An 18,245-nucleotide genomic window follows, 5' to 3' on the forward strand; every position below is an offset into this window, starting at 1 on the left:
CCTGATCATTGTTTTAACAACGTCCGATGAAAAACCTGCTTGGGTCAAAAACCAGGTCTCAATGGCCACGCCGTCAAATTGAGAGCCCCTGATTTCTGGTGGAAGAACGGGCCTTGTGACAGAAGGTCGGGACGTGTGGGGAGTCGCCAGGGAGCGTCTGCTGTGAGTTGCACTACGTCGGCGTACCATGTACGCCTGGGCCAGTCTGGAGCGAATAGGATGGTGGGAACACCCTCTTGTTTGATCTTCCTCAGAACTCTGGAAATCAGGGGAAGGGGTGGAAAATGTACAGAAGCTGGAACTGGGTCCAGTCCTGAACCAGGGCATCTGCTCCGAGCGACTGCGGATAGCGCGTCCTGGCCATGAAATTGGGAACTTTGGCATTGAGATGGAATGCCATCAGAACCACGTCCAGGGTCCCCCCAACGATGGCAGATCTGATGGAAAACTTCGGGACGGAGAGACCACCCCCCCCCCCCCCCCCCCCCCCCCGAGTCCATTCCTTGACGGCTGAGATAGTCGGCTTCCCAGTTGTCCACACCCGGAATGTGGACCGCAGAGAGTACCGACCTCGCATCCTCCGCCCAGTGTAGGATACGTGTTACTTCGCTCATCGCCTGGATGCTGCGGGTGCCGCCTTGATGGTTCACGTATGCCACCGCCGTGGCATTGTCCGACTGCACTCTGATATGAGAGTCTGCTAGCAAGTGATGGAAGGCTTTCAATGCCAGGAAGATGGCCCGAATTTCCAGGATGTTGATGGGCATGGTCACTTCCATTGGTGACCACTTGCCTTGCGCTCTGTGATGTAGGTGTACCGCGCCCCAACCCGTAAGGCTTGCACCGGTGGTCAAAACCTTTCAGTGACCGGAGAGAAAGGATTTTCCCATTGCAAGCGAGGTTGGCTGGAGACACCAGTGCAGGGACCTCCTGGTTTTCGCTGATAACAGGAACTCTCTGTTGAGGGAGAACAGATTCCTGTCCCAGGACTTGAGGATGGGGTCTGAGGTGAAACTGGGCAAATGGTACCGCCTCCATTGCCGCTGCCATCCTGCCCAGTCCGCTCGTGGCATACCGGAGATATCGGGGAAAACCGCGGAGGAGAGTGTGAACTCCCAAACGGAGGGCCAGTGCCTTGTCCCTGGGGAGGATCACCAGACCCCTGGAGGTGTTGAATAGCATTCCCAGGAAGGTCAGAGACTGACTCGGGGTAGTCGAGGACTTCTGTAAATTGACTAACCATCCCAGGCGACTCAGAGTGTCGATCGTGATTGAGACGTTGACCTCGCAGTCCTTGAAGGTGAGGGCCTTGATGAGAAGGTCGTCCAGGTATTGAACGACTACTATGCCTCTGGAGTGCAGAACGTCCATGGTAGCTGCCATGTCCTTTGTAAGTGTTCTGGGAGCCGTGGCGAGACCAAACGGGAGGGCCACAGACTGGTAATGGTCTTGGTTGATTGCGAGTTTGAGAAATCTCTGATGGGCGGAGCAATCGGTATATGCAGGTATGCGTCCTGTATGTCTATGGAGGCGAGATATTCTCCTTCCTCCATGGACGCAACGATTGACCGGAGGGATTCCATGCGAAGGTGATGAACTCGGACATACTTATTGAGTTGCTTGAGGTCTAGTATGGGTCGGACGCTGCCTCCCTTTTTGGGCACCACGAACAGGTTGGAGTAGAACCCTCGTAAGCGCTCATCTGCTGGAACCGGTATTATGACTCCTGCTTGCAGGAGGGATGAAACCGCTTGATGGAAGGCTCGAGCTTTGAGTGGAGGTTTTGGAGGGACAGAGACAAAAGTCTTAGTTACTCACCGGTTATCGGTGTTTTTCGGAGTCCATGACAGCACCACCTGAGAGGGGATCCGCCCTTCAGGAACAGGAAACCTACAGATACAAAAGGGCGGCACCTCTCCCACGCATCAGTTGGATTACAGAGCACAAGAGGACCACAATGGTTAATGGCAAAATTTATATACAGTACTTTTACACAACTATTCCTTACCAGTGTACATACAAGAGGAAGAAGTGCACACCCAAATCTAAACTAAAGGGAGGGAATATACGGGTGCTGTCATGGACTCCGAAAAACACCGTTAACCGGTGAGTAACTAAGACTTTACCGGTCGTCCATGACAGCACCACCTGAGAGAATTACAGAGAGTAAAACTATTTAGGGAGGGACTACAGCCTGCAGTACCCTTATACCAAAAGAGGTCTGTGGAAGCACCCAAGTCTAGCCTATAATGACTATAAAAGGTGCTCGGAGAGGACCAAGTAGCCGCCTTACATATCTGGTCAATGGACACTTCTGATCTTTCGGCCCACGAGGTCGCCATGGCTCTGGTGGAATGTGCCCTCAGCTTCCGGGGTGGCGACCTGCCTTTTGAGGTGTATGCTATTAAGATCGCTTCTCTAACCCACCTGGCTAGTGTACTTTTTGACGCTCTACAACCTTTCCTAGGGCCTTGATAAGAGACAAACAGGGCATTATCTTTCTTCCAGGGATCTGTAACTGCCAGATATTCTATGAGGCATTTTCTAACATCCAAGGTGTGAAGTTTCTCTTCCTTCTCATTAGCTGGGTTAGGGAGGAAAGATGGAAGGACTATCTCCTGTGTCCTATGAAAACTGGAAACTACCTTAGGTAAATACGCCGGATCGGGTCTGAGTATTACCCTATCGTCCTTGAACTGTATATAAGGAGGACGTCTAGATAATGCCTGGATGTCGCTTACCCTACGAGCTGAGGTTAGGGCTACCAGGAAGGCTACTTTGAGGGACAGGTTCTTTATGGAAGCTGATGAGATAGGTTCGAATGGGGCTTCTGTCATAGCCGTGAGGACTAGGTTCAAGTCCCACGGCATGAATCTATCTATCGCTATTGGCCTGGATCGACCTGCTGCCTTAATGAATCTACTGATCCAGTAATAACCCGCGATGTTGCAGCTAAAGAGGGCCCCCAAGGCTGATACTTGTACTTTAAGGGTACTAGTGGAGAGCCCCATATCCAGACCTTTCTGAAGAAACTCTAAGATATGGTTTACAGGTGCTGAGGTGCCCGCAACCACTCAAGAGTTCTGCAGGAATTTTTTCCAAATTCTGACATAGATTTTGGTGGTGATGACTTTCCTACTTTTAAGTAGGGTGTTAATCAGGCCTGGGGAGAAACCTTTTTCTCTCAGCAGTGTCCGTTCAAACTCCACGCCGTCAGATGTAGGCCAGCCACCTGAGGATGGAACATTGGGCCCTGGGATAGGAGATCCGGAATGTCCGGAAGGACCCAAGGGTCGGACACCGACATGGTCCTGAGGCAAGAAAACCAAGCCCTCCTGGGCCAAAATGGAGCGATAACTATCACCCTTGCTCTGTCTCTCCTGATTTTCTTCATCACCAGGGGCAGTAGCGATAGGGGAGGGAAGGCGTAGGCTAGCCTGAAGTCCCACTTTACCAGAAAGGCATCTACCGCCAGGGGGTTTTCTCTGGGATTTAGGGAGCAAAATTGTTTTAATTTTCTGTTTTCCCTGGTAGCGAAGAAGTCTACCTCTGGTTGTCCCCATTTTTGTACAATTAGGTCGAAGATGGAGGTGTTTAGGGACCATTCTCCTGGTTTTAGTGGATTGCGGCTCAGGAAATCTGCTGTGATATTTTCCTTCCCTTTTATATGTAGAGCTGTTAAAGATTGAAAATGCTGCTCTGCTAGCTGGAATAGCCGCTCTGCCACATTCATCAGGGGTTTGGAACGAGTCCCGCCTTGGTGGTTGATATAAGCCACGGTGACCTGATTGTCGGAGAACACTCGCACATGATGGCCCTGTAGATACATAAGTAGCTCCTTAGCTGCCTGCTCTACCGCTGTCAACTCTTTCAGATTAGATGACATTTCTATCTGATGATGCTCCCATAGGCCCTGTACCAGAATCTCCCCCATATGAGCCCCCCAACCAGAAGGGCTAGCATCCGTGGTGATTATGCGGGATATGTCATACTCCCAGGAGACCCCTATGGATAAGTTATCCTTGACTAGCCACCACTCTAGGGAATCCTCTAAGGATTCTCTGATGCCTTAAGACCTCGCCCTGCAGTTTTCTTGTATGAAACTGTGCCCACTGGACTGCCGGGATACAGGACGAGAGGGAACCCAGAAGGGACATGGCTTTCCTGAGGGACATGGTAGGGTTATTGGAAGCGTTCAGGACCTGATAGTGTAGGCGAACAAGCTTCTCCGGGGCAGACGGCATTCCTGTTTCTCAGAGTCTAGGATCAGGCCCAAGAATTGTTGGACTCTCACCGGCTGTAACCGAGACTTTTTAATGTTAAGCAGCCATCCTAACCCCTCTAGGGCAGACATTGCCCTTTGTAGTTGTTCCAGACAATGTTCTGCTGTTTTCCCTACGATCAGGAAGTCATCTAAGTAGGGGATCACCAGAATGTCCGATTCACGTAGATGGGCCATAACTTCCGCTACTACTTTGGTTAACACACGGGGAGCGACTGCCACCCCAAAGGGGAGGGCCGCATATTGGAAATGTTGGACTGACCCATCCAGCTGAACCGCCACTCTGAGAAACCGCTGATGAGCTGCATGAATGGGAATATGGTAGTAAGCGTCTTTTAAATCTAACACCACCATAAAACAGTTTTGAAACAGTAATTTTATTGTTGATTTAATGGTCTCCATCTTAAACGGGCGTATGACCAGGAACTCATTGAGGGATTTAAGGTTTATTATAGTCCTGAAGGACCCGTCTGGTTTGCGGACCAGGAACAGGGGGGAGTAAAACCCTTTCCCCGTTTCTCCCTCTGGGACCACCGTTAGGACCCTCTTATGGCAGAGATCATGCACCTCGGCCTCCAGGGCAGCTTGTTCTGGTGTGGAAGACCTGAGCGGGGTGACTTTAAATCGATCTTGGGGGACCCGGGCGAATTCTAGGCGTAGACCCGCAGCTATCACACCCAGTATCCATTTACTATTGGAAATCAAGGACCAGGCTGGGTAGAAGGCAGCTAGTCTCCCCCCTACCGGGGCAACTAGTCATTGGGGCGGTTTTTTAGTGTCACGTGCTGGAACTTCTTGACGCCCCCCTCCTCCGAACATGAAACCTGTACCTCTCCTTTTGTCCTCCCATCTGCCCTGATCTCTGGACGGCCTTCTACGGAAATAGCTTTTCCTGGTAAAGGGACGTCTGTAAGAAGGATTCGGTAGACTGGGGAACTTCTTTTTATCATCCCCGGCTTTCTCTAGGAGTTCATCCAAGAATGGCCCCCCTCACTTGGAATGGAGCAGAGTCGTGATCTGGCCTGGATATCTCCCGGCCAGCATTTTAACCAAAGGGCCCTTCGAGCTGCGTTAGATAAACTCGCAGTTCTGGCTGCCATCCTCGCAGAGTCCGCTGAAGCATCCGCCAAAAAAGCTGCAGCACTTTGGATGATTGGCAGCGTTTTTCAGATAGAAGCTCTTGGGACTCCTTCCTTTAGTTGGGAATCCAATTGGTCTAGCCAGACCATCATGGATCTGGCCGTACATGTGGCCGCTATCGCTGGTCTTAGAGCACCTGCTGACATCTCCCAAGTTCCTTTCAAAAAGGAGTCTGCTTTCTTATCTAGCGGGTCTTTTAAGGAGGCCATGTCGTCGAAGGGAATGGAGGATTTTTTGGAGGCTTCGGCTACTGCCGCATCCAGTTTAGGGGCTTTATCCCATCTGTCTACCACTGGGTCGTCAAACGGGTACCTCCGCTTGAAGGCCGGAGGTAAGGAGCCTCTTTTTTCAGGTCTCTTCCATTCCCTATCTATTAGGCTCTGGAGGCAGGAGGGTCCTTTGTCCTGGAGGAACTTCTGTGGCTCTGTTCGCTCGGACGTTACTGTTTCTTTTGCTGGCTACTCGCATGTGGTTTCACTGTGGCCTGTTTCTGTGGGTGCTCCTGCACCTCGTCCAGCTGCTCTATGGGGGCTTCTGTCGTATCCATCGCTGGCCTTCAGAAGCACCCCAGCAGCGTCATCTCCTGCCTTTTAAGGCCTCCTTGTCCAGATCAGCAGGGCTCTGGCACGCACCTCCCACCCGGGACCCCCCCGCAAGCTCCGGTCATCCTCCCCCCCCGCCCCAGCCACCGCGCGCCGCCCAGCATCGCCGTGCACACGTGGCGCGCGCCGGAAGCCGGCCGGCACCCGACTTCCGGTTTCGGCGTCCCCGGCCCCGCCGCGTCACCTCCGCTGCCCGTCTGAGGCCTGCGGGGACGCGCAGAAGGAGCCGGCACGGCGCCCCCGGCTCAGGCCAGGCCACAGCCCCCACGCGCGCGGACCTGCGCCCGTCGACCGGGCGCCACCGCCGGCCCGGCCGGAAGAGGGGAGAGCGGACCACGAGGAGAGCGCACCAGGAGGGGCTCGGGACATACATACCTCCTGGTGCGGCAACATGGAGGCGGCTGTCCACCGGACCCCTGGCTCCACCTGCTCTCACCACCGTCGTGGAGACCTACCCGGCCCCACCGTGGCGCTTCCAGGGACCCGAGCTTGACCGAGGTAGGAGACCCCCTCGCTACCTGGGTCGGTCAGCCAGCCTGGGAATCCCTCGGCGACTCCATGATGGACGATCTGAAGGAAGTCCCATCCTCTAGGAACAGGAAACCAACTGATGCGTGGGAGAGGTGCCGCCCTTTTGTATCTGTAGGTTTCCTGTTCCTGAAGGGCGGATCCCCTCTCAGGTGGTGCTGTCATGGACGACCGATAAAAACCTGTGCGGTGGGCTGGTAGTAACTCGATCTAGTATCCTGAAGACACTATTTCCTTGACCCACCTGTCTTCTGTAATAGGCAGCCAGACCTGCTGAAAAAGTAGCAGTCGTCCGCCTACAGTGGGGTGTTTTCCGGAGGGGATGAGTAATGATGAATGAAAAGTCTGAGCTTTCCCTCCCTTGGATTTTGCCTGGCTTGCCTTTGACTGCCAGTTTCTGTCCGGCCTCTGTGCCGCCCGTGTGTTGTCCCTGCGAGGGGAACTGTTATGATTTTGTGCCGGGCGCGAGACGGACTAGCCTGAAGAATTCCGAAAGGATCGGAAACGAGATTGATTACGTCTTTTAAACGTGCGTTTTGGTTTTAGCTGAGGGAGGGAAGTACTTTTACCCCCGGTAGCATTGGATATCATTGTATCCAGCTTTTCACCGAAAGGACGGCCCCTGAAGTACGGGAGATTTGTTAGGGACTTTAAGGCCGCATCCGCCTTCCATTCTCTTAGCCAGAGAATACGCCGGATTGTGATGGCGTTTGATTTGATGCTATTTCCGCTACCCCTCTGGCGGAATCCAACGCTGCATGGACCATGTAATCTGCCACTACTGCAATTTGCACCGCCTGGTCTGCCAGCTGAGGATTTGAAGCTTGGAGGCCCTGTTGTAATAGATCAGCCCATGCCATAATGGCCTTGGCTGCCCAAACTGAAGCAAATGCAGGAGCCAAAGAGGCACCTGCCGCCTCAAAGATTGAAAGAGCCATGCGTTCTACCTGTCTGTCTGCTGTGTCCTTGAGGGTTGAGCTGTCCAGCAGCGAGAGAAGCGTTTGTGCTGCCAGCCTAGAGACTGGAGGATCCACTTTAGGCGGATCTGTCCAATCCTTAGTGTCCTTCTGTGGGAAGGGGTACTTTGCTTTCAAGTATTTGCGATTGGCGAATTTTTTCTCAGGCTACGAAAAATGCTTAGAAAGTATTTTTTGAAATTCCGGGTGATCAGGAAAGACCTCAGATGGTTTCTGAACACTTTCAAATGAAATCTTGTGTTCTGGTACTTCAGGGGTTGGATCAGAAAAGTCTAGCACCCGAAGGATGGAAGAGATTATATCCTCAACTAGCGCAGTATTGCTAGGGGGACAAGGGAGCAGAGCATTCCTTGTTTCGTTATCCGAGTTGGAGTCACATATGCCCTCTGAGTCTTAAGCAGCGCTAAGGAGCTCCATAGCGGGCGAACTAGGGCTGTTCTGTGGTCTGGGATCGTTGTGGAGATCCACATTGTCTCTCTCTCTATCAGGGGACGGTCTCGGTGACCTGTAGCCACTGTGCCTCTCCCTGGAGGGGGACGACCTAGTGCTATGTGAGGACGCAGATGAACGCGACCTGTGGGTCCGCTTACGTCTCGAACTGTCGTAAGCGGCCTGTTCCTGATACCGGACGTCCCTTTGCTGGGTAACGTTCATAGCCGAGACATGACCCTGCAGAGCCTGTCATAGACTGCGACATCTGAGTCGCCCATTCCGGCGCAGTAGCGGCCGCAGAAGCGTTTTCTTTGGGTACAGTCCCAGCAGTGCGGGTAAGTGCTGCCGCTGGGGAGAGTGGCCTTGCAGGCTGTGCAGACTGCGTAAAAGCAGTCTTGCCTGAGAGCCCGACATAGTACCTATTCGCAGAGGCCCTACAGGGGTATCTACGCAGAGGAAAGGAGGAGTAGGGGAGCGTTATAGGGTACAGGAACTCACAGCTGAGTACAAAGAACACAGCTGTGATCTTACCCCACCGGTGCTCCCCCTAGGTCCAGCGCTGATAAATCCCACGTCTTGTGCCCCCCAGAGACTGCTGTGCTGCCTTCAGTTTCTTCAGGTGCAGCAAGATGGCCACCGGATTCTGAGGTGGAGGGGGAAGGGGGCGGAGAGCTGAAAAGGGCACGCGGAGCTATGTAAAAGCGCGCCCTTCCTGTCTCGATCCGCCCCTTCTATGACACTGTAGTGTCATTTTTCGTCATCCGGGGGACGGGCCGGGGGGCGGGAATAAGGCGGCGACTTCGGCTAGGCCGAAGCCGCGGCCTAAATTTGATAGCTCATGCCCAGAAGGGCTCCAGGACGGCACGGTTGTCCGGGGAAGGGTCGGATTCCAACCAGACCCCCCCGGATTGAACGGTAGGCTAGCGGTGGGGACATGAGCGCCACCTGGTCCCTGTGGGGGGTCCCTTTTAGGCGCCATGCAGCTGGTGCTGCCGCAGAGACAGGGGTGCTGGGAGCCCTGTCTCTGACAAGTGCCATGCCTGCCTGCACCTCCCCCGGTCCAAACAGGAGCCCGCAGCTGGGCTGGGGTCCCTGGACATGTAAGTGGCCGAATGGTGCCTGGTACAGGCCCTACCTGCGGTGTCTCAACCTAATGCCCCCAGAGGGGGATTAGGGAGGGTGCTGCTGTCACCGTCAGGGGGCTTCGTCCTACCATCGACCTCAACCCAGAGCCCAAGGAACTGGGGAAGGAGGGGGGCCTCGACTTCGAACTAGTACCCGAGGGACTGGGGAAGGAGCGACATGGGGAAGAGCCATCTCGACCTCAACCGGCCTCCTTGCGACACTAAGCAAAAACTGGAGAAGGCCGACGCCGTCCAGGGGTGTATACTGCAGAGGAGGAGCCAAAGTTAATCTTTTTCAGATTATGCATAGTGTCGCCTCCTAGTGGACAGCAGCATAACACCCACGGTTCTGTGTCCCCCAATAAGGCGACAGAGTAAAGCAAAACATTGATCATTTAACACAAAACTCCAAAAATGGGCTAGACAAAAGTATTGGCACCCTCAGCCTAATATTTGGTTGCACAACCTTTAGCCAAAATAACTGCAACCAACCGCTTCCGGTAACCATCAATGAGTTTCTTACAATGCTCTGCTGGAATTTTAGACCATTCTTCTTTGGCAAACTGCTCCAGGTCCCTGATATTTGAAGGGTGCCTTCTCCAAACTGCCATTTTTAGATCTCTCCACAGGTGTTCTATGGGATTCAGGTCTGGACTCATTGCTGGCCACCTTAGAAGTCTCCAGTGCTTTCTCTCAAACCATTTTCTAGTGCTTTTTGAAGTGTGTTTTGGGTCATTGTCCTGCTGGAAGACCCATGACCTCTGAGGGAGACCCAGCTTTCTCACACTGGGCCCTACAAAATGCTGCAAAATTTGTTGGTAGTCTTCAGACTTCATAATGCCATGCACACGGTCAAGCAGGCCAGTGCCAGAGGCAGCAAAGCAACCACAAAACATCAGGTAACCTCCGCCATGTTTGACTGTAGGGACCGTGTTTTTTTTCTTTGAATGCCTTTTTTTTTCTCCTGTAAACTATGTTGATGCCTTTGCCCAAAAAGCTCTACTTTTGTCTCATCTGACCAGAGAACATTCTTCCAAAACGTTTTAGGCTTTTTCAGGCAAGTTTTGCCAACTCCAGCCTGGCTTTTTTATGTCTCGGGGTAAGAAGTGGGGTCTTCCTGGGTTCCTACCATAGAGTCCCTTTTCATTCAGACGCTGACGGATAGTACGGTTTGACACTGTTGTACCCTCGGACTGCAGGGCAGCTTGAACTTGTTTGGATGTTAGTCGAGGTTCTTTATCCAACATCCGCACAATCTTGCGTTGAAATCTCTTGGCAATTTTTCTTTTCCGTCCACATCTAGGGTGGTAGCCACAGTGCCATGGGCTTTAAACTTCTTGATGACACTGCGCACGGTAGACACAGGAACATTCAGGTCTTTGGAGATGGACTTGTAGCCTTGAGATTGCTCATGCTTCCTCACAATTTGGTTTCTCAAGTCCTCAGACAGTTCTTTGAGCATGGAGAAAAGAAAGACCAATGTGGTACACACAAGGACACAGGACAGAGGTTGAGTCAACTTTAATCCATGTCAACTGGCTGCAAGTGTGATTTAGTTATTGCCAACACCTGTTAGGTGGCACAGGTAAGTTACAGGTGCTGTTAATTACACAAATTAGGCCGGTTTCACATTTGCATTTAGGGCCGCAGCGTCGGCCTGCGCACGGCCGCCGCTAAGCCACGCCCCCTGCCGCGCCTCCTCCGGTAGCTCCGCCTCCGGGCGCATGACGCTGCATGCTTCCCCTATCTTTATCACTGAGGATGCAGGCCGTGCGCAGTATGCGTTTGGTGGCACCTGATTCCTTTTGACGGTGCGCTGAGCGCAACCAAATTGCAACAGGTTGTGTTTGGCGCTGGTCGGCGCACCGTCAAAAGGACGCAGGCACCGCCAAACGCATACTGCGCACGGCCTGCGTCCTCAGTGATAAAGATAGGGGACGCATGCAGCGTCATGCGCCTGGAGGTGGAGCTACCAGAGGAGGAGAGGCTTAGCGGCGGCCGTGCGCAGGCCGACGCTGCGGCCCTAAACGCAAATGTGAAACCAGCCTTAGAGAAGCATCACATGATTTTTCGAACAGTGCCAATAATTTTGTCCACCCTCTTTTTTATGTTTGGTGTGGAATTATATCCAATTTGGCTTTAGAACAATTCTTTTTGTGTTTTTTTCATTTAAGACAAATTAAATGAAGAGAATAATAAAAAAATTTGTGTTTGCAATCATTTTCAGGAAGAAACTGAGTATTATCTGACAGAATTGCAGGTGTCAATACTTTTGGGAGATAGAGAGAGAGAGAGAGAGAGAGAGAGAGAGAGAATACATATATGTATACACACACACACATTTATTTTTTTTTTTAAATTACCTTGGGCTTCACCATTCCATTTTGTATTTCACAGTGAAGTTTCAAGAAGTGTTTCAGTCTCTCGTGTGAAAAGAGAGAGGGTTTCCGACTAGAAGAAGAAATACAGAAAAGAAAAATCACATACATCATGTAGCGACAGTGATCCCATAACATCCAAGGGGATAAGCAGCTAAGATCAAGTTTGCAGCGTGACCACCAACTTTACGGTATATCTGACCTTACGGGTATTGGAAAGGGAATCCCCTTCCATTACCAGCAGCACAGTTGTGAATTACCACCAGTAAGAAGGGCAAGATGTGCAAATCATCCCTTAACATTCCTGGGCCACAGGAGCATCCAGAGCTGCTGGTGTCTTGCACGGGTCAAGCGTGAACTGAAGACTTCACAATTAGTGCATACAAATAACAGTTTTGGCTGGAAAGAAATAAGATGTGCCTATGTGTTTGACAGCAAATCCATTTTAGTAAGATGCTATAAAATGACACTTTTCACTGTTCGCACTCCAGCATATATATCGTGAACATAAAACTCCAAATTAATTGTTAACAGGGCCTTAGAAATATGGATGCTTTTGGGGTATACAATATCAATGTGGACACCGCCTGCACTGTTAAAGAACTGGACATTACAGCATTGATTGGAAAATCTCAGAAAAGAACAGTCATTGCAACTGTATTATGGAAACTAAAAATATCCCCCCCACATAATATCCACTTGATAGAGAACTAAGTCAGTAGCATCAGCAAAAGTAATTACTATCAAGAGTGAAAATGTGGTGAGGTTGTAGAGGAACAAAAATAACTGATTATATGAAAAGCAGCAGGGTTTTTTTTTTAAAGCAAATATTGCTTTTTAGTCCCATTAAAGGGGCTGTCCTGGATTTATCATGGAAGCCTGCAGTCATTATGTGACTGCAAACTTAGGAATTCTCACATAACGCACTGTGAGGAGTCTCTAGTACTAGCGCTGAGACTGAGCAGTCAAGTGCCTGAAAGTATGTGATATGCATACTCCAGAGTCAAGTGCCGACTACAGGTGCGTGTTGTCGCTCAATTCACTTGTACTCAGAGAGGCCGCCCATGTCTAGTCGGAATGTGGCCGGGAGTATGCATATCACATACTTGCGGTCACATGACCGCTCAGTCTCAACACAGGTACTGGGGAATCTTCACACCATATGCTGTGTGCAATTCCCATGTCTGCATTTGCATAGAGTGACTGCAGACTTTCGCGATAAACCTGGACAACTCCATTAAAAAGGGGTGTACATTGATGTTGAGGCCAAAGTGGTCTTCAGGAACTTGGAAGTGTTTTAAACTTGGTAACTGAACTTTCTACAGTCTTTAGCAAACTTTAGAGCCTAATGTGAGTTTACCAGATTTGTACCCCTATTGTCTGCTGGTATTTGGTGGCGGCGTGGCACGTGTCCTGACTCCTTACATTATGGGTAAGCACTTGTAGCACTGGGGGACAGAGGCTCCAATGATTTAGTGCAGACTTATAAGAATCTTTGGAATGTACTTACCTCTACTTTATTTAGTCCCCATATGTGTATTGGCACTAAGCACTTTACCTATATGTATGTACATCTTTGAGTGTTATGGCATTTGCAGCCATCATTACCTGATCCTAGTCTGATAACACTGGTCAACAGCATTTTTGGTGCCAAAGATATTTCATCGAATTTAGGGTATTTTTGGGGTGCTGATTCTGAATATGTCATCAGTTTTGCCAGATTGGCTCAAGTTTTTGAGATTTTTGGTATCTTATTTATAGCACTTGTTGGTAAATGCGACGCATCATCTCATTAATTTCTTTGGATTAGTACTTGAACTGAGCAGTTCTCAATATAGTTTTGTGTTAATTAGTGTTCTAAAAGTTTGTTCATAGCTTGATTTTTGCACTAACTTTATGTTGTTGTCTGTTTTCCAGTGAAAAGCATGAACTCATCAAGAAGAAGTTGTCTTAACGATCCAGACTCATTCTGTTACATTTGTGGTGAATACACACTGCCAAAACATAGAAGAAACATAACAGACTTCGTAAAAAAAGTGTATTTTGCCTATTTTGGGGTTATGCTTGGGGACCAAGACAAGTTTTGGGCACCACACATAGTGTGCAAAGCATGTATCGAATTATTACGAAAATGGAGCAAAGGACAAAGAAAAAGCTTCAAATTTGGTGTTCCAATGGTGTGGAGAGAGCCAAAAAATCATCATGATGACTGTTATTTATGGTAAACACAGGTACAGGCACATCTTCACAATGAGGGACAGGCCTTCTTGCAGATTCCATGTTACTCCCATTTTCGTTTCTTATGCTTATTGAATCCTTGCACTTGCACTGCACAGAAATAACAGTCATCATGATGATTTTTTGGCTCTCTCCACACCATTGGAACACCAAATTTGAAGCTTTTTCTTTGTCCTTTGCTCCATTTTCGTAATAATTCGATACATGCTTTGCACACTATGTGTGGTGCCCAAAACTTGTCTTGGTCCCCAAGCATAACCCCAAAATAGGCAAAATACACTTTTTTTACGAAGTGTGTTATGTTTCTTCTATGTTTTGGCAGTGTATATTCACCACAAATGTAACAGAATGAGTCTGGATCGTTAAGACAACTTCTTCATGATGAGTTCATGCTTTTCACTGGAAAACAGACAACAACATAAAGTTAGTGCAAAAATCAAGCTATGAACAAACTTTTAGAACACTAATTAACACAAAACTATATTGAGAACTGCTCAGTTCAAGTACTAATCCAAAGAAATTAATGAGATGATGCGTCGCATTTACCAACAAGTGCTATAAATAAGATACCAAAAATCTCAAAAACTTGAGCCAATCTGGCAAAACTGATGACATATTCAGAATCAGCACCCCAAAAATACCCCAAATTCATTAAAATATTTTGGACACCAGAAAAAAAATTTTTTTTCGTTGACCTGTGTAATTGTTGTTTCATTTATTTAATGGTAATTTGTATTTTGATAATAAATTTATACCTTTTTATACCTTTGAACTTCTTACTCCTATTTCTTTTGATGGTAATATTATGGTCAGGAGTGTCCTTTAGGTGCACTTTGGAGACAACCACATGGGGATCAGTCTCTTTGGCACCTCTACACTGATGTTGTCCTATATGGTGTGTGTTTATTTTAGGTACTTGTAACCCACCAAGGTGCCAGTCCTGCACACAGACTGTCAGCAGAGGTTTACATGAGCCTTGGGAAGCTACACTATATGCTGTAAGGTCATTCATAGTGATCATGTCAGCGAGAGTCAGTGTACATATATACATACCTGAGTTGACATTGCTTTACAGTTACAGATTCATACATTGCTTGTTCAATGGGTTTAACCTTGTATTTGATTAATGTAGAGTCAATTGGATCTTTTTTGTGCCTGAATGGGAAGGGAAGAGAAGAAGCCATTATTGTTTAGTACATTATGATCACCCATAACGTATGCATGACGCGGTAATAATGCATTTCAAAGTTTTAAGAACTTCATTATTTCAGCATAGAAAAGAAAGAGGGTTGTTCTCCATCGAAAACAAATTCAATTGAAAGTGAAAAAACCTTTATTACAGTAGTGAAGAAAAAAAAAAAAAAAAAAAAGAACTGGTCTCCATGAAAGTCCACAATATGTAACCGACGAGTTTCAGCTAAAAGTCTTCATCATACTGTGATTAAGGCTTCTAGCTGAAACGTGTCAGTTGTGTATTGTGGCTTTTTTATACACTTAAATGTTACTTTAAAGGGGTATTGCCATCTCTGAAACAGCCAAGCACACTGCAGTACATTTTTTTTTTTTTTTTTTTAATTCTTTTTAACTCCTATACACTTGTTTAAGAGTGATGAAAATGGAGTGGTGTGGCCATGTTTTCCTAGTTCCTATAGTTTTTAATAGAAGTTAAGGAGAAACCGCATTTTATTATGAGTATCTTATATAGCGCATTACAGACATCATTGCTGTGCCCATTGGGGCTCAGAACCTAAATTCCCTATTAGTATATCATTGAAAAGTGGGAGGAAACTGGAGAATCTAGAGGAAACCGATGCAAACACTGGGGGACATACAAACTCATTACAGATGTGGTCCTTGGAGGGATCTGAACACAGGACCCCAACGCTGCAAAGTAACAGTACTAACCATTGAGCCCCAGCACACACACACTTTTATGCCAATTACAGCAACAGACTAGTGCAGCCAACATGGCCGCTTCTTCCAGTCCCAATCACCTGCGGCTGCCAAACAGACATGATCTAATGTTATGTGCATTATGCTCTACAATATCTTGCTCAGTGTCTCAAGTTTGTCCTTATACCCATTATATTCATCACACATCATACTTGTACCTAATGGATGTTGATATGCAAATATATGCACGTTCTTATATTCGAATACCATTAGGTTATAACCACCAATGTGTGGGTTCCTTTAAGGTTATGTATATATGTACACATTTTATGATATAACACCTACCAAAAAATCTACCGAGTTCAAAATGCCCAAAAATTGTAAACTCTAACGAGAAAACACACAAAGCAAGTGTTTATGTGCAAAAGTACAAACAATTTTATTGAATAAAATACATATAGTCACAAATTCAATGAGCATATATAAGGTGGAAACAACAAACCGCTCGACACAATGTGCACAGGGTGCAAATAGTTAAACATCTAGAGCTGGGTATAGCTTGGAGTAAGCTATTGGTAATAATAAAGTGCTTATGCATACACTTGCTCATACCTCAGATTAAGGATCAAAATGAACATACTTAAGTGTGCGAGCAAACGGCATAATATTCCCTATTGCAGTGCTGCCAGCAACTCACATGTAAATTAACCTATAAAGCACCTCTATACCACACAATCTGCATCATCCCGAAGGAGATATACAGAGACACTACGGACGTCCTGAGGAAGATTGACGGTTTATGTATGGACCCAGACATGCTTTTAGCCACTGTTGATGTCGAATCACTTTATACCAGCATTCGACACCCAGACGGCCTGTTGGCAGTGGAGTATTTTCTGGGCATGAGTAATTATGAACCCGCTCTGCGCTCACTGATCCTGGAACTATTGGAATTTGTTTTAACACACAATTATTTTACCTTCAAGGACCGGTACTATTTGCAACAACGGGGCACTGCGATGGGTGCGGCCTGTGCGCCGTCATACGCAAACCTCTTCTTGGGGTATTGGGAAAGGGAGGTTTTCGGTGACTGCGCTCGGGCCGCTTCCCATGCGCAGTGTTGGTACCGGTTCATTGATGATGTTTTTATGATTTGGCAAGGGTCGGAGGCTGGCCTTCTGGGCTTCATCCGGGAACTCAATCAGAACACAATTAACATCAAATTGACGTATAAGATTGATGCCAAAATGATAGACTTTTTGGATATCAAGATTATGGTCGATGGGGTGGGCAGGATTCAAACTGATGTTTTTCGCAAGGATACTGCAGTAAATGCTTTGCTGCATGCGACTTCTGCCCATACCCCCTCGACCATACGAGCAATACCTACTGGGCAGTTTCTACGCATGAAACGTGTGTGTTCGACGGATGCAGCCTTTGAGGGTCAGTCTCGTGACCTAACTTCCAGGTTCTGTGAGCGTGGATACAGTAATAGGTGCATCAAGAGGGGTTTGTGTCGTGCCCGGGGTACTCCACGTAGTGAACTTCTTTGTGGTTCTGTGCGCAATATGGGTAAAGATCAACCACAGATTTATTACAACTTTCAATAATCAGTGGACTGATATGCGCCAGATTCTCCAGAAACACTGGTCAGTCCTCAAAACGGACCCTGTTTTAGGTAAGATTTTACCTGAACACCCCCTGATGACTGCTAGAAGGGGGAAAAACCTTAAGGATTTACTAGTTAAAAGTCACTACGTGGCGACTACCCCTAACCTATTCGGGGTGCAACAACAGCGATGGGGATGTTATCCTTGTGGCTCGTGTCGGGCTTTTAGCAATATCTTAAGGACTTCCTCTTTCATGGCTTCCGATGGTGGTAGGGAATTTCGTATTCTCACATACATTTCCTGCAGCTCACGGTATGTCGTGTATTATGCAACCTGCCCGTGCAATTTGATTTATGTAGGTTTGACGTCCCGTGATCTGCGGGTTAGGACTCGTGAACATGTCAGGGACATCCGGGCAGCACGGGAGGCTACGGATGTCCCTGGCTTGAAGACAATCTCCAGACACTTTCGGTTACACCACAATTCGGATCCATCTGGATTGTGTGTTAGGGGGATTGACCGGGACCATTGTGGTATCAGAGGGGGTAATCTCAAACGTACCCTAGCACAGTTGGAGTGCCGTTGGATTGTGACCTTAGGCACAATGACTCCTAAAGGTCTCAATGAGAAACTGTCGTTCTCACCATTTCTTTAATTCTTTGTGCTTTCTCTTGTTTTCTTTTAATTTCAATTTTTGTGGGTTTTAATATTAATTTTTGTTTTTAAATTTTCAACAGTTGGTATATATTTGTAATATCATTCTGGTTTCTTTGAAGACCCTTCTTCTGGCATTATCTGGATTTTGAGGAGGAGGAACTGCCTTAATAACCATCCTAGAATTGAAAGGACTCATACATTGTCCATGATTATAACAATGAAAGATGCATGTGTTTAGTGTCACAGCATATTTATATATGTACTTATTTTTATTTATGTTTATATATTTTGTGTCTAATTTATTAAAAAAAAAATTTTGTTATTTAATTTCTCTCTTTTATTTATATAAAATTTCTTTATATTTTCCTTTTTTGGTTAAATACA

At 47.7% G+C, this 18,245-nt stretch overlaps 1 protein-coding gene across 1 annotated transcript in view; it reads right to left on the bottom strand.

The window, feature by feature from the left end:
• LOC141084830 (bromodomain adjacent to zinc finger domain protein 1A-like) overlaps positions 1-18,245 on the bottom strand; it is a 161,576-nt gene that overhangs the window by 84,047 nt on the left and 59,284 nt on the right. Inside the window, exons 4-5 of the mRNA XM_073569807.1 lie at positions 14,755-14,856; positions 11,449-11,536 (exon numbers count right to left, since the gene is read on the bottom strand). Coding sequence (XP_073425908.1) covers positions 11,449-11,536; positions 14,755-14,856 — 190 coding nt within the window. The remainder of the gene's footprint in view (positions 1-11,448; positions 11,537-14,754; positions 14,857-18,245) is intronic.

The sequence above is a fragment of the Dendrobates tinctorius genome, unplaced genomic scaffold (assembly GCF_039654945.1).
Source record: "Dendrobates tinctorius isolate UK_male_01 unplaced genomic scaffold, ASM3965494v1 ptg000006l, whole genome shotgun sequence".
Taxonomy (NCBI): Eukaryota; Metazoa; Chordata; class Amphibia; order Anura; family Dendrobatidae; genus Dendrobates; species Dendrobates tinctorius.